This window comes from Wolffia australiana, chromosome 3 (assembly GCF_029677425.1).
Source record: "Wolffia australiana isolate 7733 chromosome 3, ASM2967742v1".
Classification (NCBI taxonomy): Eukaryota; Viridiplantae; Streptophyta; class Magnoliopsida; order Alismatales; family Araceae; genus Wolffia; species Wolffia australiana.
The window spans coordinates 1,577,900-1,600,180 of NC_135837.1; the positions used below are offsets into that span (position 1 = coordinate 1,577,900).

Consider the following 22,281-nt stretch of genomic DNA (forward strand, 5'->3'; position numbering starts at 1 on the left):
CTATATATACATATGTAATTTCCCTCCCTTTGATCAATTCTAGGGTTTCTTTTTCCCTTTGTCAACATGGCATCAAAGCCCTGGAGTTTCTCCTCTCGCCACTACGGCCTCTAGTGTGCTGCCTCCTTCCTCATTAGTTGTTCTTCTTCTTCGCAATTTTTTTGTTTCTCTGCCATCAAAGCTCCTCTCTTTGTTGACCCCCTCTCTAATATCACTTCTGAAGCCATCTCTGATGTCTCCTGATGCCACCACCAGTGTTGCCTTCATGTGCACAACTGCCATCGCGTAAGTGTCCATATTTATTGGCACCCTACACGTTGCCTATGGACGCATTGCCGGTTGCATCTCTCCGCTGCCAGCACTTTGGAAAACCTCTGCACGTGTCTGGGCTGTTGATAAATATGTCTTGGATGGACATAATTATGTGTTGTAGGCCTCTGGATTCAAGCACTTCCTGACGTCCCACAACATGTTCCCCTACTTGTCGAATGATCCATTAGTACTTACAGTGCCCACACTTGTCTCTTGGTCTTAGCTCAATTCGGCTATCATTGGATGCTTAAGAACATTGAACAATCCATATCTATGTTTCTCACACGTATTTATCCCAATCAACAACTTTGGACCACATTAGAGAACATGTACATTAATGGGACAAATATTGTACGCACAATGGAGATCTTTGAGTCATTCCTTGAATGAAAGCATGGGGATCCATCACTTCAAGCTCACTTTGGACATCTGCCCTCATTGAGGAGTTGACAATATTGATCTTTGCACCTTCTAATGTTATCTCAGGGATATTGTTGCTGATGTCTATCTGAGTGGACTTCCTCAGTCAATAATTTCTTAGATTTGCGACACAGTTCCCTGTAATGAACGGGTACCTGAGAAATCTCACATATTTTTGGCTGCCCTTCAAGTGATTAAAGGCATCCCACATGCCATCTCAAGTCATCCTAGGTTGGGATATACATCCCATCCTTCTGTAATGGTTTTCTCCATTTATAGAGTACCGCATGACCCTCTTACCTCAAGATCAAATAGTCGTCATCCAACTTTGAGAGAAGGGCTTTAATTCCTTTCCTCCATGCTTCTACTAGGGCAAGAAAAATCATACGTCCATTAAATTATAGAAACAGTTTCGGAAACCCAACACTACATAATCAACTTTCATGCCACCTTCCTAGCTTCTTTAGTGAATCTAATGTCAGGCCTCTGCCTTTCTAGGTGATATTGACATTCCTTGAATTCAAAGCACTACAACATTCTTGTGATACAATGACTCCGTCCACATCAGGTACACACAATCTCCTTGCATCTTCATCTTCACCATGGATTATTGATTTGGGCCCTCCATCCATAAGGCCAACACACCAACCACTTCATCACCTCACCAGCATGCTCCTAATTATCGGATTGTGTAGTCAAAGGCCATGTGAATATTTTTGTTACCCCAAATATTCCTCTTACATTATTATCTATTTTCCTAATTTTCATACAAACTTATTATCTATCAACGCCATTCATAACATACATTATAAAAAAGTTAATATGACTATATTTACAGGTTTATTCAAATTAAAATAGTTTTATATGCGTTTTACCAAGCCTAAAATGATTAAATCTTTAAAATGAATGATTTTTGAACGTTTAAGTTTTTTAGGGATTTTTCTGATGTTATATTCTGAAAGAAAATAATTTTTTCAATCGAGATATTATTTTTCTGACATTAGATAGATTATGAGTAGATTTTTCTAAGTTTTAATATATATATATGTATATTTATGTATATTTGATGGGTTTATATTTAATTCTATATGAATTATAAGGTAGTTTCAGTTTTTATTTCCATCATGCCTTGTGTCACAATTTTCTTTGTCAAATGACAACCAATAGATTATTCTCAATAATGGTTGGCATCATCCAATCATTAAATTTTGTTAGTGATTGGTATCAGCCAATCATTATGATGTAACAGGAAGTGCGGGATCGAGCGGCGCGTGTTACACAACAGGGAAGGGCATAGAAGCATGTTGCGGATGTGGATAATTGATGCGTAAGTTGTAAAACCAACGAGAAGAACGATGGAAATCCGATGACCCGGGACAGTGGACAGAAGTAGACACGAGGGGTCTGGGCAACGGACATGCTCCCAATGACCCGGGTGTTCGGCTCGAAGACCGACGTAGTGTGGGACAATCAGCATCCGTGAGCATCCACGTCCATCGCCGAGAACAAAGCAGATCCAACATCGACGAAGAAAAGTTTCTAACACAAGGGCGATGGCTAGTTTTATAACACGTATATACTAGAGGCAGCGGAGCGGGCGAGGACGGAACTGAAAGATGTAATAATACTGTAAAGAGGGGTAGAGGATGTGACATGTAAGCTAGGTCCGATCCCTCGGGGTTAAACGGATTGCTGCAGCGTGATGAGGAGATCCGAAGTGAAGGAGACCCCGACGCGAGCTGGTGACGATGCAAGAGTTGGTCGATCAGCAGGACTGTGTGTCGGGTGTGGGTAGTCGTCATCGGGGATGAGTGATCTACTCGTCGATGCGGTCGGAATCAAGTAGGCCAGACGACACTTGCAGACGGTACGATGACGACGACATTCAAACGGTGGATGCCCTGAGGTCCGCGATGACAGAATGGGGGGATGGGGGGTGGAGCCGTTGGCAGACCCTGAGTAACAGAGGGCCGGGCTCATGTGCTCAGAGAACGACCATCGGAGTCCACAAGAGGCGGAAATCGTGGCATGTCGTTCGTGGTAGCGGGTGAAGTGCAAGGCTGATGGCGGGCACCATGACATGATGAGGATCGTGTAAGCAGAGCCGTTGACTGCGCGGTCGTTGATGGTGGCAATGGCAGAGACTGAGGCTGCAGTATTAGCGGTCGGACCCACTAGTGGAACTGGGTTATTGTCATAGTGGAGTGGAACCACGTCCAAGAGCTGAGACCAGGGCGGCCGCGGGAAGCTATGCTGGATCCTCGTGCGACGAGAAGATCTTACAGGTTAGGCATATGACAGAACAGACGGGCGACCAGTCGTCAAGGCTTGTGGCAGGAGCCGCATGAGACGGCGTGATCGGCATGGGCAGCACGTAGGTTCTTGCAGGGAAAGCCAAGGCCATAGTTGAAACTTCCCGTTGGCGGCCTGAACCCTAGCAGCGCAACGTCGACAACCAGCAACTCGTTCGGGGCAGAGGTCGGGAGGTCGACCACAGTAGCTGATCTAGAGTGAGAACACAAAAATTTACCGCTATTCCTCCACTGGAGGACGAGGGGGATCACAGGTGCAACTCACAACACGATTTGTTTCTTCATAAAAAGGTTTCTAAGAAGAACGATGACTATACCCCCATTTATATAGTAGGGGGTATGGTGGGGTTGCCCTGATGGGCCTTCTAAGGGGATAGGTCCAATAAGGACCCTCCCCCTAAGAGTCTTAACGAAGTACAACAACAACAACAACAGAAAACGTGAATACATGAGGCCTGTATATGGGGGGGGGCCCTTCATAAAGTCAAAGGAAATGATACGTACCAGACGGAAACGACACTGGGAAGCTGTCGTCAAATTGGATATCGGAAACTCGGGTTCTTCCGTTGGCTTGGGCTTCGCGACGTGGCTGATGACGAACATGGGCTTGATCTGCCAGATGGTCCTCCATCACATTAGAACACAATCGTTATGACATCACGATTAGTGATGCCATAAAGGAATTAAATACTGACATGTTTTTAATGTAGATGATGACGTGGACAAATGAAAAAAATGGAGGTAGTTTTTTGCACAATAAATCACCATGTGGATCGATATTGGAGAATCTTAAAGAAATTCATTTTCTATTAGTCTGATTAGATAAGCAAAGGCTGTGTGACCAACGTGTTATGGGACACGTGGCACACAGGTATCTTAAAGAAACTCACTTCTTCCTTTAGATACAGATTGAAAGAGAGTGAGTTTTAAAAGGTCATCAAGGGTTTTCATAATGTCTCGAGTGTATTTGGACAAGGTCAACAGAAAAGATGAGAGGCTGATCTGCATCAGAAAATCATCTTGATCCTTTTGGAATATAGATATTTAAGGTTAATGTATTTCCTTACATTAGCTTTTGTCCAACACATAAATTAGCTAAATCAATAGCATCCACCATCATCCATCACCATCTTCCTCAATCCTTCATCGTCTACCACCTATGTCACATATCATCTTCGTCATCACGAGCTCATCCCCTGTTCTCTTCTCCATTTAAAGCAGAAACCCTAAATCACTATCTTCCTCCATCTCATTTGTCACTCATCTTGCTCCCTCGTTTCCATCCACTTTATTCATGTCAACCCGACTACTATTTCTCCCTTCAGTGATCATGTCTTTATTCAACAGTTAGCACCTCTCCTCTCATCTCATCATTTTCATCGCAACACTACCTATTACTCTATGCACATCCCTTCTCATCATTCTTTCAGAATCACTATCTAGAGATAGTTAAATCCCACTAACTAGTATATTTAGGTGAGTTTTGATTCGGTAATTTTATTGATTAAACTCAAATAAAAGATGTAATTTTAACCCTGAATTTTGAGTCTATCAATTGTTACCTGAGCCTTCCTTTGCTTAGTTACATTTTTTTCCTTTTCATTGTACCTTTTAGGATCCACATATCAAACAGAGGATGGATGGCACATCTACAAGTTATTTTTTTATGAAACATTTTGACCTTGGGACTCCTTTTTTTATCTATAACCATTTATAATCTTTGTGGCATTGTTGTTATGACATCCTTGTTTTGGAAAACTTCAAAAAACCATGTCTTAACTTTATCTGAATAAAAATGAGTGTGAGTCATCTCAATTAGGCAAACATAAACATTTTTTATACTTGAGTCAAGATGGGAATATATCCTCATATTGTGAAGTCTAATGCCCCTCTCATACTTCGCCTTCTTGGACCATCACTACTACATTGTGTGTGTTGATGACTACTACACTCATGTGAGTTGGGTGTATCTTCTTCAAGATTGTACCAAAGTTCATACTATGGTTGTTTACTTCATTATTATGAATCAAAGTTCAGAGATACTTTTTTGTCTTCTTTTCTCTCTCTTTACGTGGACAAAGAAAGGAAAAGACACAATAATATTTTATCGTCTTCCTCTCTTCTCTCTCTCTCTCTCTCTCTTGTCTTTTCCCGCCTACAAGCACACGTGGCAGCTCCAAAAAATGTGAGCACGGAAGATGAGAGGACGAGGAATCTAAAGGATTTGATAGTTCAACCAAAAATAGAAAAAGAGGAAACGTCAGAGACAATGACGAGGAAAGATAAAAAATAAGGGCTATGATTGATCTAACTTCAAACGGCAATATCTGATGATATATAGCTCTGATTGAGTTGATATTTTCAGCACTGCTTCATCTCCCTATCCACTTTCCATCCATACCCTCTGGTCTATTAATAGAGGCTTGAATCACTGTGAAATTCATCCTGAACTTGCTTCTTACTTTTGTAGGCTGATTGAAAGATAGTGAGTTTTGAGATCCATCAAGTGTGTTCCTGGTGTCTTGGGTGTGTGGGGATAAGCATTGGAGAAGAGGGGGAGCTTACCGACACTCACAAATCGCCGTGATCCTGTCAGGATGTAAGGATCCAAGGTAAGCGTCTTCGCCATACGTTGTTTCTTTTCCTGACATCATAGTTAGCTTAATTAGGGTTTTTCATTGTCTTTTCACTATCATTTCACTTTCTTATATCCCCATATCTCATCTCTACCATATCATCGTGTCATTCACGTTCTCTATCTCAACCCCATATCGCTTCACACAATTCTATGTTCACTTACTCTTTTCTTTACTAATTTAAGTTAAAATATAACTATTACATCCTTTTACTCGATATCACTAGCTCACATATTCTATTATCATCTTCATCTCTTCTCACAGTCGTCATCACTATAATAAAACATTAATTCCTTAATCATTGTTCCCTGTGGAGACGATCCATACTCATCACTATCTAAATATTCGTAAGTATAGTTGAATATATTTTTATTTAATATTACCAACAATGAATCAAATCTCAATTTCTGCCTTGGCCCAGGTGCACAGTTATTGCAAAAAAAGACCTCCTTTTTTATTCGTCCACGTCATCCCTGTGCAGAAAAAGTCAAATTCATTAGTTGAATGCCATTGTGGCATCACTTTTCGCAATGCCATAATGTCGTAGCCAAATGATTGGCTGACATCAATCATTGACTAAGTTAATGATTGGTTGTCGCCAATCATTATCCTTAGTTCTAATACGTCACCCTAAGACGAATCAAACAGTGACACATGGCGGCGCAAAATAAAGACTTTAAGTATGTTTTAAAATTCATATAAAATAAAATAAAAGCCCAAACATACATATAAAATATATTTTGAATTATAAAAATCATACCTTTCCGCATTTAATGTCAAAAATTCCCTAAAAATCATATTTTGTCTCATAAATTATATTTTCATAATCTATTGTCCTAAAAATCCCCAAAAATACAAAAAATGCAGAAAATTCAGGACATCATTCTAAAAATTGATTTTATCTTATTAAGCTTGATAACATGTAATTATAAGTAATTTAATAAAAATAAACATGTAAATATGATCAGATTAGGTACTAAAAATGCATGTTATCACTAATGCCCCTCTCATGCCTTGTCTTTGTCGGACCATCACTACTACATTGTGTGTGTTGATGACCACACTCACGTGAGTTGGGTGTATCTTCTTCAAGATTGTACCCAAGTTCATACTACCGTTTTTTGTTTCATTACCATGAACATCACTCATAACTCTACAATAATGAATATTTTTGCACCCACAATGCTTCAAAGCTGGTAGTCAAAGTATCTATTGAAAGCTACTTACTTAACATATCAATAACTACCATAACAGCATTATATCCTATTCGATGTTGGAAGCTACTATGTTAAATAGATATATATATATATCTTTCCATATTAAATTTGAGATATAAAAGAGTTGAGTGACAACATATGGTGATAATATTAAACTCCGTGATGTTGAGATTTTTGGCATTGGTTGACATAACATGTTAATTTGTATCTTCATTCCTGACTAAAATATTTTCAGGCTGATTCTTTTCTTGTCTTCCAAAATCTAATATGCCCACATATCTTGACATCATGGAACCCTTGTAAGATGTGTAATAAGTGACAAACCTTACAGGTACATAAGTCTTCCTCCATAAATTTACATATCATTTATGGAGTAGTTGGGATAATTTTATTTTAAAATCTAAAGGATATGATTTTACGAAACCTGTTTCTTGAGTAATGTCTTTCTCCAAGGTTTTCCTTGCTAACCAATTAATGATTTATATATGGTGACATGAAGGATTGCCATACGCATAGACCTCAATAACTATGAGTTATGTCTTGTATCTCATTTTCAAAAAGCAGAACTTGGCCATCCATTGATGGCATTGCAGATGTATCTCCCACTACTCATCAGAGAAAATTTTAGGCTAGAATACTCAGCAAGAATATTAAAATTTTCAAACATCAAATAGTGATTCTATTTGCAAGTAGACTTAGCTACTGGCATCAACTCTCTTTAATATATTGACTGTAGGCACCGACAGATAAGACCATACTCAAATCACTATGGGATGAGTTAGCTGTGACAAGCCAACCAAAACTCCAAAACGAGATGTGTTGGTTTCAACAAGAAAAATATTGAGCAAATCTAGGATTTTGAAAATTTTAAGGCATGCTGCATGGTGGTAAAAGCTAACTCAGCTTCAGAATTCAATGTAAAAGAGAGTTTTAATTTTGATTCATATAGAGAGGTATCATGATTTCCTCAATTGTGATCATATATGTTGATGAAAAAATCAGTATCTTAAATATTCTATTATGTACTAGATTATCTTGGAAAAATTATCTTAGTGTAAACGTTCAGGATTATCTGTTGTAAAATTTTTAAGCGATTAAAAATATCATTAAATAGACTAATAACTTAGTGTAGCTGAGGTGTTAATTTGAATTCATAAATAGTTACAAATAGTAGGAACATTAGTTAACACAAAATTTTCTTATGTGTCTTAAAGATTCTCGTGTGAATGTCTATATCCTTCATGTTCAGACCCATCTTTTCTAACTCAGTCATTGAATTGAATGAAGGATAATCAGAGTGTGATGACCACCGAGGCAATTCTAAGGGCTCAATGCCCAGTTATCTTTGGGGACATTAACACGGTCCAAAAATTCAAGGACACATTTTAAAGGTTCAATTCTCGGGGGTGATATTTTGTGATAGCTGCGAAATTCCAGTCTTCTAAACCTTAATATGCATTTTTAAAATTATTACCTTTCAAAAAAATATCTAGAATATTCCGATCCCAATAACAGTGGTCATGAAAGAAGCTCATTAAAAAAGAAAAATATGGAGGACGAAATAGGGAAATGTCAGATTTGCCAGGATGATGTTCTTGAAGAGTGTTACATATCTGATAGTTGACAGTTTTTAGATCAAAATTTGTGAAAACTAAATAACAATGAAATTATTCCAAAATTTTTTCTACACAGGGTATAGGAAATTTAATGGGGATTTGGAGCATTTCAAAGCTACATCATTTGCGAAAGTCTCCCAAAGACCATATAGTTTATTAAATATTAATTCTGAACTAGAAGATGAGCTGGTGGAATGCTGATTGAATTTTGGGTTTTGCGATTCTTGAAACAATTTTTCCGTCCCATTTTGTTTAGTTCTAAATACTTTATAAAATCTAATGTTGAAGGGTTTTCATTCTGGTCCAAGGTGTATTCCATCGTACATGTCTGTTGATGGTGGAATGTTTGATGGAATTTCAAAAACAGCTGGAAATAGAACATCAAATTTAGTGATAAATGAAGATATTTGAGTAAATAGTATGGGTTTTTGAAGGTTGAAAGCATTTGGAGACTTTGTAATTGTCTTTTTGAGACTACAAATACCAAGACTTCTCATAGGTGAACATTCAGTTTTTGTCGATAGAATTAAATGTGTAATGTCGCAGAGTGATCTTGTTAGTCATTGGATTGTATTATACCAAAATCAATCCAGTAATTTGAGTCAGTCAAATCCCCAAAAAAGTCCAGAATATCAAGACAAACATCCAAAAATTCCTTTTAAACTACTTAACACATATTTTTCCCATAGTGCTAATAAAATGCATAGGTGAATAAACTACTTAATACATATTAGTAGAACCCCCCCCATCTGATTACTGTCAAATGAAGGCCCACTCCTCTGCCCAGCATATTTCTGGAGCCATGAGATGCTGATTAATCAGCATACCCTAGACTGGTGTCTACATCATTCTAAAAATAGATTTTATCATATCAAGCTTGATAACATGCAATTATAAGTAATTAAATAAAAATAAATGTGTAAATATGATCAGATTAGGTACTAAAAAATGCATGTTACAAGACCCCCCATGTTATGTAAAAACTATCATGACACTCCTTCAGCTAGGCATTACATCGAACACTTCCTACACACTTATTCTTCAAACCTTTACTTTGAATTTTGTACATAAATTGACTCCTAAAAATTCTACAAAAATCACCTAAAATCTCTAATGTACTTATACTATCTCTACACCAAATTTAATCTCAGAATAAAATCTCTAGGGAGAATTCTCTTTATAAAAAATATATAAGCTAACTTATTTCTATTAATCATTTCTTCAAACACCTTGTGGTGTTTGTTATCTTCTCTAGTTACGAGCTTGATCTTAATTACTTCTTGCTTATTTCACTCCTTAAATCCCTTTTGATATTCTACTTTATCATCTTTAGAAAATTCATCCACATTTTCCTATCTAGTATTCAAATATTGATAATCATATGAACTCTTATTAGTAGTATCATTTTAAAATCCCTTCTCTCTATTCCCTAACTCATTAGTTAAGTCTGACTCTAAGAGCCAATCGCTGTGGAGACAACCTTACTCTTAACTATACATTTCTGGGTAAGATTACTAATTCATAAATTTTATTAGACTGAAGTGAAAATAATAACACCTACAAATTAACACCCCATTTTCACTCTATCAATGCCCCAAAGCAATGCACTCATTACTACCATAAAAAATAACTTTATGCTTGATTTGTTAGAACTAGGTTAATTTTTGAATGTTTTGGTAACCTTTAATAAGAGGAAGTGAGAAACGATTGTGGAGATAACACATATATATCATTATTGATTATATTAGGCATATAATTGGTGCAATTAGACTTTTCAACATTTATTTTTTAGATAATTACTCTGTTTATGGATCTACATATAATTTCCTATTTTTATTAAAAATTTAAACACAAATAGAAACTATAAAAACTAAAATGAAATTACTAGGATTTTCAGAAAAAAATACAAAGAAATAATTTATTTACGCTGAATCATATATTTTAAAGGATTATTGTACAATTGAATGCAGGTCTCTAGGCCTGTTGCAGATCCTGGGAAGAGGTTGACAGGATAATGAATCAAGTTAGGAAAGGCCGGGCTGAGTTTACTTGTCATAACTGTATCTGACCTAGTTTCTCATGAACATGAATAATCCCATCTGCCTGGAAATAATCAAATGACAATTCCCTTTTTTGTACAATTGATTGTACCTCTTCGCGCGGCAACATACGCTGACTTTGGGTTGTTGCATACATGAATTACAGGATTACTTTACCAATTGAGAATTACAGGATTTAACAAATTTGAGACCAACCAATGTTATTGTACCAGGAGGTAGACGATTTCAGGAGGATGACTGAGAGGAAGAGATAAGAGAGTGGATAACTTATTTGGCTCTAGAATTCAAGAAAAAACCTAGATGCCAAATCATGGATATCCCATTACCCTTAAATCTCCTTGCCAATTTCTGCTCAATGCATTTGATCAGGCTTATTTCATGCCTCCTTTGGTATGTGATAAGACCCTTGATGTTGGTTCATATTCGGAAGGGGATGATCAAAGGGGTTGGAGAGTAGAATGGGGCCGAACTGAGGAGGCAGGGATTAACCAGGGACGAGCCGCCTGAAGACGCAGTGAGAGGTTGGCAATCGCCGGGACGGGGATTGCCAAATAATAGAAGAGAACCGATTGGCAAGGGTAGGGATTGGATTGGAAGAGAACCAGCTGAATATACCATGAGACAATCATGGGGGGTTGGGAATTGCTGGATGGTCAAGAAGACACGACTGAGATAGGGATGATCAAGATAGTGAGCCAAAAGGCCAATCATTCCTTAACTCTTGACTGCCCTCCTAAAGAGAGGGTTAATCATATTTATAAAGAAAGGACGTAGTCCAATCAAAACATCAGATGACTAAAGTGCCCCTAATGGGCTAAATCTCCTGCGATACCCCCGGGGGTATAAGATTGTATCAGTATAGTACCATGTGTCTCTTATCAGATGTTAACATGTTTCTACGTTGATTGTTAGAAAACAAAAGGAAACTTCATATAAAACAGAGTACATTAAATTCACAATTCATCTTCATTCATATATTACAGTCACACACCAGATGAAACTGGTATCTTATGATATCGATAACTCAGAAGATTTTGCTTCGAGAACAATAAATCCTTCCATGTCAAGTTTATGAATTAATTCAGCCTTCAAGTGTTTGAACAAAAATTAAACAGAAACTATATGACACGAGTATCTTAGAATACAGAGAAATCAAAAGATTTTGCTTCAAGAACAATAAATCCTATTGTGGCAAGTGTATAGACTAATTCAGACTTTAAGAGTTCGAACAACAATTGAACATAAACCATAAGAGATTGAGAAACCCAAATATTTTGCTTCAAGAACACACAATCCTAATCCGTCATGTTTACAAACTAATTCAGGCTGAAAAAGTTTCAACAACAATTGAACATAACACACGGATGTCTTAGAAATATAGAGAAATCCAAATATTTTGCTTCAAGAAAAAAAAAGACTAATCCGCTACCTCGAACAACTGATTCCTCCTTTAAGAGTTTCAACAACAACTGAACATAAACCAGAAGAGACAAATCTCTTGGAATATTGGAAAATCAATCCTACTCCGTCAAAAGAAAATAATCTTAATTCAATCCTACTGCATCGAGTTAACGAACTAATTCAGAATTAAAATAGTACGAACACTAATCGAATAGAAACCAGAAGAAACGGATATCCTAGAATCAACAAATGAAAGGATTTTGCTTCGAGAACAATCAATCCTACCGCGTCAAACTTATGAACTCTAGGTGAACAGAAACCAGACAAATGGTTCCCTTAGAATATCGACAAATCAAAAGATTTGGCTTCCAGAACAATGAATCCTACTGCGTCAAGTTTATGCACTGAATCATAATTAAATAATTTCAAACGCAAGAGTATTCTTGTTAGTGAAAAAAATCAGAATTAATTATATGCCCGTAAGTAACCACAAATTAACATTCCAGAACCGAGACCAAAGAGGAAGATACTCTTCATCAATTTATCCTTCAAGGGTTAGAAATACACATAAACAGAAGCATCTACAAGCCGGAGGTATTCTCACCTGTGTTTTTTGCTACATTGAGATTACTATCATGTTTTGACCACCGATTGTCTCCGATCTTGACTATCATTTTCTTTGGTTCCCGAGACTGCGGCAGTGGCAGCAGCAGTCATGGCAGCGGCTGCAGCACTGATTTTCACGCCACCTGCCGCCTTCATCGCTCCGGCCACCTTCGCAAATGCCGCGATTCCGCCGACGAACACGGCCCTCAGAACCACGGACGGATTCATCTCAATAAATGAATCTCAAATTTCGAAGCGTTCAAGATCAAAATTACACCAAAAAAAACAAATCGAAGCAATCTGAAACGAATAGATCGATCAACTGATCGGAAATCAGACGATCTTCAGCTTTCAATCGAACAAAAACGAGGAATCGACAGCAGACGATCGAACAACGCCGAAGAACAGATCGCAAATTTCTTCCTCCTCCAGACGGCAAACGGATATAAATAACCGTTGAAAAAATAAATAAACAATAAATAATAAAATATATAACCGTACGATCATTATCGGACGGTCAGGATTCATTTATTTCTCCTTTGAAGAAACCCGAATATCCGTTAGAATATGACCTCGTGCTGACGTGGTTTTTCAGTTATGCATTCGGGTTAACATCGGTTCCATCCGACCCGGGAAGATTCCGAAACGCATTATCCCAATTTAAGATACATATTTATTTTTTTATTTTTTTAGATCAAGTTTTTTTCTCCCCAAAGATGCTCCCATTTAGAGTTCGAGATCGTCCTGGATGGGACGTTACGGTAGTTCGGGACGTCCCATGCCCCATTTTTGGCCTCCACAGGAACTGTCCGATCGCAATTTTTTCCGAGCCGAGAGTCCGAGACGAAAACATAGTTAGGAGGTTAAAAAACATGTCGAATAATGTGCGGCGCCCGTGTGTAAATTGGGATATTTACCCTCACTCCACGCCATAACGGGGTCAAAATGGGCAAACACTAAACAATTTAAGGTACATACTTATTTATTGATTTATTGATTTTTTAGATCAAGTTCTTTTCTCCCAAAAGATGCTCCCATTTAGAGTTGGGTTAATAGCACGAATTATCCCAAACTGTATAAAAAATCTGAGACATATCCTAAACTCTTTTTTTGGCACGTTATATCCCAAACTCGCTAAATCGACGAGGACATATCCCGGTGATGACGTGGAATACATCGTGGCTGTCAGGTGGATTCCGCCTAGATTTGGGTTAATAGCACGGTACATCCCAAACCATGTCCAAAGTCTGCGAGTTAACCTTAGCTTTTTTTTTTTGGCACGGTATATCCCAAACCATGTCCAAAGTCTGCGAGTTAACCTTAGCTTTTTTTTTTGGCACGGTATATCCCAAACTCACTAAGTCGTCTGCGATATATCCCGGTGATGACGTGGAGTCCATCGTGGCTGCCAGGTGGATCTCCGGCCTGATTTTTACCTGGCGGAACCCACCTGGCCGCTACGCTGGATTCCACGTCATCACCGTGATATGTCTACCTGCCAAGGGTTTAACTTAAAGAGAGAGAGAGGCGTTCTAGAGAGAGAGAGGGAGAGAGAGGCGTGCTAGAGAGAGAGAAGGAGAGAGAGGTTCTAGAGAGAGAAAGAGAGGTGTTCTAGAGAGACAAGCGTTGTTCTCTAGAACACCTCTCTTTCTCTTTCTAGAAGCTGCCAAGGGTTTTCTGATAAGAGAGAGAGGCATTCTAGAGAGAGAGAGGGAGAGAGAGGCATGCTAGAGAGAGAGAAGGAGAGAGAGGTTCTAGAGAGAGAAAGAGAGGTGTTCTAGAGAGAGAGGCATTGCTCTCTAGAACACCTCTCTTTCTCTCTCTAGAACCTCTCTCTCCTTCTCTCTCTCTCTCTTTCTAGAGAGAAAGAGAGGTGTTAAGAGAGAGAAAGAGAGGTGTTCTAGAGAACAACGCCTCTTTCTCTAGAACACCTCTCTTTCTCTCTCTAGAACCTCTCTCTCCTTCTCTCTAGACTCTCTCTCTCTCTCTTGGCAGGTAGACATATCACGGTGATGACGTGGAATCCAGCGTGGCGGCCAGGTGGGTTCCGCCAAGTAAATATCAAGCCGGAGATCCACCTGGCAGCCATGATAGACTCTACGTCATCACCGGGATATATCGCAGACGACTTAGTGAGTTTGGGATATACCGTGCCAAAAAAAAAGCTAAGGTTAACTCGCAGACTTTGGACATGGTTTTGGATGTACCGTGCTATTAACCCGCCAGATTTTGACCTGGCGGAATCCACCTGGCAGCCACGTCATAACGGGGATTCCACCTGCCAGGTGTTTTTCGATAAGAGAGAGAGGCATTCTAGAGAGAGAGAGAGGAGGAGAGAGAGAGGCATTCTAGAGAGAGAAAGAGAGGCATTCTAGAGAGAGAGCGGCATTCTAGAGAGAGAGCGGCATTCTAGAGAGAGAGCGGCATTCTAGAGAGAGAAAGAGTGGCCTTGTTCCTTGACTACGACGTCGACGACCCCAACCACGCTTTCATGTCCGATTCTGTGAGTTTTCTCTCATTTCCCCGCTCGTTCCCTTCTTCCCTTCTCTCTCTCTAGAATGCCTCTCTCTCTAGAATGCCTCTCTTTCTCTCTCTAGAACGTCTCTCTCTCCTTCTCTCTCTCTAGAATGCCTCTCTCTCTTATCGGAAAACACCTGGCAGGTGGAATCCCCGTTATGACGTGGAATCCATCGTGGCTGCCAGGTGGATTCCGCCAGGTCAAATTCTGGCCGAAAATCCACCTGGCAGCCACGATGGATTCCACGTCATCACCGGGATATGTCCCCATCGACTTAGCGAGTTTGGGATATAATGTGCCAAAAAAAAAGTTTAGGATAAGTCTCAGATTTTTGATACAGTTTGGGATATTTCGTGCTATTAACCCTTTAGAGTTCGAGATTGTCGTGGACAAGACGATACGGTAGTTCGGGACGTCCCATGCCCCATTTTTTGCCTCCACAGGAACTGTCCAATCGCAATTTTTTCCGAGCCGAGAGTCCGAGACGAAAGCATAGTTAGGAGGTTAAAAAACATGTCGAATAATGTGCGGCGTCTGTGTGTAAATTGGGATATTTACCCTCGCTTCACGCCTGCAAAGTAGGCAAATACTAAACTTATATATAAATAAATTATTCATGGTCTGCCAGCAATTAAAAACTTATGTGAAACACTTGCTCTTTCTTCTCTCAAACTCTCACTATCTATGCTTAGGCTTTTATTTTATATTTTTATTTTTTCCCATTTTAATATGCTCTTTGCCTTAGTCAATGGCACATGTATAATAAAATGTGCTCAATATAACACCTAAAAAATCCATTTTCTCAAAACAAACTGTAAGAAACTTCAATTGTTTAGTTTATAGTCAACATGATAGGAGATTTGGAGTTTCAAGAAATAAACTTCCTACCAGTATCAATGGATTTAAGAGATAATTATCCTGGATTAACAACCTAATGAAGTGAGCGAAGATCATGACGAGGACATAGGGAATTTGTAATATACTTTGAAAATTTAAGGACTCTAAATTTGAGGACAAAAAATCAAAAAATAAATTCAGGCAAAAAAACGGGTTTTTTTGTCTGAGGAATCAATTTATAGTATCAGATCCAGATTTTTATATATTATTGTAACAGAAATTAACAAGTTTATTAGCTGGATGCGTACCAGATCCTACGATGTAGATCGGCGGATCCTGTCCGTCCATTCTGACGGTTATAAATAGGACGTATTCCCAGCGTGCGTATCACGACGGACGGCCAGTTCTTCTCTCTACCCCTAATTCTCTACTTCTAGCTGTTCTACTTACAGTTCGAAGAAGTCAACAAATCTTCAACCGTGATCTTCGCAGCAGCTTCGTTTGATCGTCTGCAACAATCTTCTACTTCTTCTTCGTGTTTCTATCCGATTGTTATTGTTTTTCAGGTTGATTTTCGTTCAGAGTTCGAAGAAATGGTTTGATTTGGGTCAAGAAACTTGAATCATGGCGCAGATGAAGAAGTTGCGATGGAGGTGGAAGCAGACGCTGAGATCGATCTCGCGTTCGTCTATTGCGCAGTATTTTGCTGGATCGGCTGTTTTTGTTAGCGTCGTCGGGATCGTGTTCTTCTGGCTGGTTATATCTTCTTTCCAACGGTATGATTCTGGGGCCGTCGGATGCCAGCCGGACGGTGAGGGATCGTGGGCCATTGGTATTTACTATGGGAAGGATCCGTTCTCCCTGCTTCCTATCGAATTGGTATGTGATTGATCCCATTGATCTTGTTCTTTAGATCCCGCTTCGTCGTTTATCGATTGAGCTTTGTTTTTTTGCTTGATTTACAGGCTGATAAGAATAATGATAATGCATCGGCCTGGCCTGTTGCTAATCCTGTGCTCTCCTGTGCCTCTGTTACTGATGCTGGCTTTCCCAGCAACTTCGTCGCTGATCCTTTCCTGTTCCGCGAGGTATGTTTGAGCCGGAGAATTTGTGATTCTGGTAAGCATAGATAAGTAAATGGGCCAAATGAAATGTGTGAGTTTCTCTGCATTATTCACTGCACATAAAACATTTTTCGTTTAGATTGGATGAACACTGACCAGATTTTGGATTGTGAAATGTTTCAATTCTTTCTTCTTTCATCAGAACTTGGTTCTGATGAAAATGTCTGAGAAAAGTATCCCACTTCATCAGGATGAGCTCCGTCAAGTATTTTTTGTATTTTTTAGGGGTTGCAACCGAACTGGATGGAATCAAAAAATTTCGATTGATGTATTGGCCATGATCGTGATCAGTTCGTTAAAATCCACATTGATCTTGATCAGACGGATCCACATTTGACGTGATCAGATTGATCCTATCCTCATCTTATTAGATCGATCAGGTCTGTCCACATCTGATCATTGTGAGTCGATTAGATCAATCCTCATTTGACCGTTATCCAATCGAGTCAATCTTATCTCAACCTAATCAATCACCGAACCTATTGTACGTAAGAGTCGTCAGTCTGATAGAATGAGCTCACAATATCCGGTGATTGATCCATCAGTCCTGATCATTATATGATCAAATATCCTATCGTTGACCCCTTGAATTTGTGGTTTACTGCCACTTTGTCTTTTGTATTCTATGTATATATTTATTTTTTTTTGAAAGAATTTGTATTCTATATTTTGCCTCCTGAGAATGTTTTTGTTGCATTTATAGTTCTAAACTAGTCTTCTTTTCCCTATCTTTTGATTAGATATCTTGAGATTTTACCCGTACTTAGAAATATTTATTCTTTATCTCGATGGTTAAGAATTTTTCTTTGGTGAACAGATCATGTAGTCAATTTTTCCCTCCAACAATGCTTTTTTTTGCCTATTTTACTGTTTTTTCAATCTTCAAAAATCCCAGGGCGACGCGCTTTATTTGTTCTTCGAGACAAAGACTATCAGTACAATGCAGGGAGACATCGGCGTTGCGCAAAGCACCAATAATGGGATTTCCTGGGAGGTTCTGGGCATAGCCCTTGACGAGGAATGGCATCTCTCTTTCCCTTTTGTCTTCAAGCATGATGGCCAGGTTAGTCTGCCTCTCTCTTTCTCTAGATGGAAAACAAGGAAATCCCACATGCCATGGCCCAAACTTTTTTCTAATCTCTTCACCAGTTTTCTCTGCAAGAGGGAGATCCAGGCACGTTTTCTCTCTCTAGACAGAAACCAGGGGGATCCTAATTCAATCCAACACATCAAGATCTCAACTTTCGTCTCATCCCTGACCTCATTTTCCCTTTCAGAATGAGACCCCCAAATTACTTTCTCTCTCTAGAAAGTAACCAGGGAGACCGAACCTCTACCCTCCACGTCAATGTTTAAACTTTCTTCTCATCTCTGAGCTGGTTTTCCCTGCTGGAGTGAGACAGATTTATTTTCTCTCTAAAGGCAGTAACAAAGAGTGGGAACCAAATTCAAACTACCGCGTCAAGATCCCGACTTTCATCTCATCCTTGAGCTGATTTTCCCTGCCAGGGGGAGGACAGATTACTTTCTCTCTCTAGACAAAAACCATGGGGGGACCAACCTTTTCTACCCACCACGTAAATATATATACTATTTTCTCATCTCCAAGCTGATTTTCCCTTTCGGAGCAAGACCTAGACGTATTTTCTCTCTCTAGCCAGAAAATCTAGTGGGATCCAACTTCACTGAAAAACCCAAAATTTAAATTTTCTTCTCATCGCCAAGATCATTTTCCAATTCAGTTGAGACCCGAATTCCAGAAGTACTTTCTCTCTCTAGACAGTACTATCTCCCAAGTTTCTCGTCATCCCCGTGCTGATTTTCCGTGCTGGAGTGAGACCCAGATGTAATTTCCAATTACCCAAAATTCTATCCTTCTTCTCATACCTGCCCTCATTTTCCCTGCAGGAATGTGTCCCTGATGTATTTTCCCTCTCTAGACAGTCACTTAGATCGATACTAAACACTCAGAGCTCCCAACTTTCCTCCCATCCCAGACTCTCATTTTCTCTCCTGGAGAGAGACCCAGACATAATTTCTCTCTCGAGAGAATAAACCACTTCACGCTCTACCCAGATCCATGAAATTCTCTCCTTGTTTCAGATTTACATGATGCCGGAGGGGAACAAAAAAGGAGACCTCCGCCTCTATCGTGCCACCCACTTCCCCTTAAAGTGGACTCTGGAGAAAGTCCTCATCAAGCAACCTCTCGTCGACGCCGTCATGATCCACCACGGGGCCTACTTCTGGATCTTTGCTTCCGACTTCACACGCCGCCATGTGGAGAAGAATGCTGAGCTGGAAATCTGGTACAGCGAATCCCCACTTGGCACGTGGCGCCAGCACAAGCGCAACCCCATTTACCGCTCCGGCAAAGCCCTTGGCGCCCGCAACGGCGGCCGTCCGTTCTTCCACGGGGGCCATCTCTACCGTCCGGGCCAAGACTGTGGCGCAACCTATGGCGCAGATCTCAGATTCTTCCGGGTCAACGTGTTGACCCCCCTTGACTTCCATGAGTCTCCAGTCAACCTCTCACTGGGCCTGGCCCTCAAGGCACGCAACTCGTGGGACGGGGCCCGCCGCCATCACCTGGACCCACTTCAACTCGGCCCGGACTCGTGGGTTGCTGTCATGGACGGCGACCGAGTCCCCTCTGGTGAGTCGAGCCGGCGGTTCCTCCTTGGATGTCTCTCTCTTGCACTGCTCGCACTGGTGCTGGCTGCAATTCCCGTCTCATGGCGCCGCCGAAAGCGTCTCCGGCTCGTGCTGCTTGCCCTTGGTGCTGCCTTAGCCTGCACTGCGGGGCACTTCTTCTTATCTGGAGATGGTGCCGAGCCTGGGCACCGGCTTGGATCGCAGCTATCCCAGTTCACGCTTGTGACGATGACGTATGAGGCTCGGCTCTGGAACCTGAGGCTCTTCGTGAAGCACTACTCACGCTGTACCTCGGTCAGGGAAATTGTGGTGGTGTGGAACAAGGGACCGCTGCCGGACCCGGCTGGGTTCGACTCTGCTGTGCCGGTGCGGATCCGTGTGGAGCTGGAAAACTCGCTCAACAACCGGTTCAAGCCTGACCCGGAAATCCGGACCCGGGGGGTGTTCCAGCTGGATGATGACATCATGATGACATGCACTGATGTGGAGAAGGGGTTTGTGGCGTGGCGGCAGAGCCCGCATCGAATTGTGGGCTTCTACCCCAGGCTTCTTGAGGGGGAATACAGAGATGAGAGATACGCCAGAAGGAGAGGCGGTTATAACGTGGTTTTGACTGGCGCGGCCTTTATGGACAGCGCTGCCTTTGGCAGGTACTGGAGCGAGGCGGCAGAGGTGGGTCGCCGGCTAGTGGGTCAACACTTCAACTGTGAGGACATATTGATGAACTTTCTCTATGCCAATGCCTCTGGCGGGGAGAGGACAGTGGAGTATGTACGGCCAAATTGGGCCATTGATACATCCAAGTTCTCGTCTGCCGCCATCAGCCGGAATACTCAGGCTCATTACCAGATTCGCACGCGCTGCCTCGCCGAGTTCACTCAATTTTACGGGCCACTTCCAGAGAAGGTGGGTTTTGGTCAACGGGTTGACCGGTGGGATTCATAGGGTTGGAGTTTGCTGGGTTTTCTTTTTTTTAACTTTTGGCATTGCTGTTTAGGGCTATAAGAGTTGAATTTGCAGCTGTTATGATGAAGTATTTGAAGGGGGGGGGAGGGGTTTGGCAGGGAGAAGATATCTTGATGGTTAATTGGTGGGAAAGGCACTAATAGTTAATTACGGAAAGAAGGGATCAATATTTAGATACTTAAGAATCTGGAAACCAATTTCAAGAGTGTTTTAAGAATCTGGAAGCATGTAAAGGATAAGTATTAACGAACAGTTATTTGTAAAGCCACCTGTGAGATTTTTCGACAGTAATAGCTATGTATTCCTCACATGTTGCATGACCAGATTGTGGCAGCTTCAGGTAACACCTAGCCCAAAACCCAGAAATTCGACCCTCCATCAGTTGGAGGGATATTTTTGGGTACTCAATTTCCTTTCAGATGATCACTACTGGCTGAATTTTCTGGGTGTACAATATTCCAAAGTACTAGCGAGTGTCATACAAGGAAAGAAAACCCCAGCCTTCAACTTTTACAATCTAAAGAAATAGTTTGGGTACCCTCTTGGACCACTTCACTTCGAATAATTCCTTCGGGGTTGTCCGCATTTACTTTGAATCTATTCAGTTCAAACCAAGGTTCGTTTAAATATTTAAAAGACTGCCGTAAACTCTGACCCATATCTCTCGCTGGAAATCCCTTCCTTAGATATAATCCATATAGTTTTCAAACCTAAAAAGAGTGCGAAGCACATGAAATGGCCCCTGATTAGCCAATTATAAAACTCATTGGCCTATAAGGTTCCTTCATGTTGTGCCCTCGTATTTGTTGAAATGGGCTCTCCCTGTTGATTTTTATCAATTTAAGTGAAAGTTTCCCCGCCAACGGATGGCAATCAGGAAAACCTGCCCAAGGTGAGGATGAAGGACATCCAGGGCACACCCAGAACTCATGGCAGCTTCGCCCTCCGTCTCCTACAGTTTGCCTTTGGGGTGGCTGCCATTGGTGTCATGGTCTCCGCCAATGACCAGTGGCTTGTTTATCTCTTGTAATTTGGACTCGCACGTTCTCTTTAAAAGAATGAGAGGCTATCCATCCATCTGCAAGTTTGGGTGTCTCCATGTGTATGCAAAAGTGCTCCAAATCATGGACAAGCGTAGAACATGAACTTTTCTATGACATTCTTAGCATGGCATTTTTCTCCAAACTCAGTAGACTCCAAAAATTTGCACTGTTCCCATCGGATTTGTGATCTCTCGGCCCATGCCTCGCAAATAAAGACTAGTGGACCTCAGAAACTGTCAAGTTACATCATGCTTATGCAAGCAACATCTTTCGTAAATCACGCGAAACTTGAGTCTGAAGGAGAAGCTGTATCCGCTTCCTGTTGTTACCAAATCACTACTGTTGGCCCTGCACTATCTAAGCGATCACATGCCTCATCGTTGTTCTGATGCAATAGTATGGGGCTTTTCCTTAACCCGCCCGCACGTGCCCAGGTTGCTCAATAGCTGAATTAAGACACTGCGAGGACCTCATCATTGGGGGTATGCAGGGCCAGTTGACCTTATGCGGAAACATTAGGACCCGGTATTAAGAACTATGATGCGCAGTTAACCACCA

General features: G+C 40.7%; 1 protein-coding gene across 2 annotated transcripts; it reads left to right on the forward strand.

Annotated features, from left to right (window-relative positions):
* The first annotated feature begins 16,344 nt into the window (after nucleotides 1–16,344).
* On the forward strand, nucleotides 16,345–20,740 carry LOC144700572 (glycosyltransferase family protein 47). Of its 2 annotated transcripts, XM_078572007.1 has the most exons (5): nucleotides 16,345–16,501; nucleotides 16,569–16,814; nucleotides 16,901–17,023; nucleotides 17,955–18,122; nucleotides 19,163–20,740. In XM_078572007.1, the coding sequence occupies exons 2-5, from the start codon at nucleotides 16,569–16,571 to the stop codon at nucleotides 20,657–20,659; spliced, it is 2,034 nt and encodes a 677-aa protein (XP_078428133.1). In that variant the 5' UTR covers nucleotides 16,345–16,501; the 3' UTR covers nucleotides 20,660–20,740. The 2 variants fall into 2 exon arrangements, with proteins under 2 accessions (XP_078428133.1, XP_078428132.1); XM_078572006.1 differs by having other exon boundaries at nucleotides 16,350–16,814.
* Nucleotides 20,741–22,281: the final 1,541 nt, after the last annotated feature.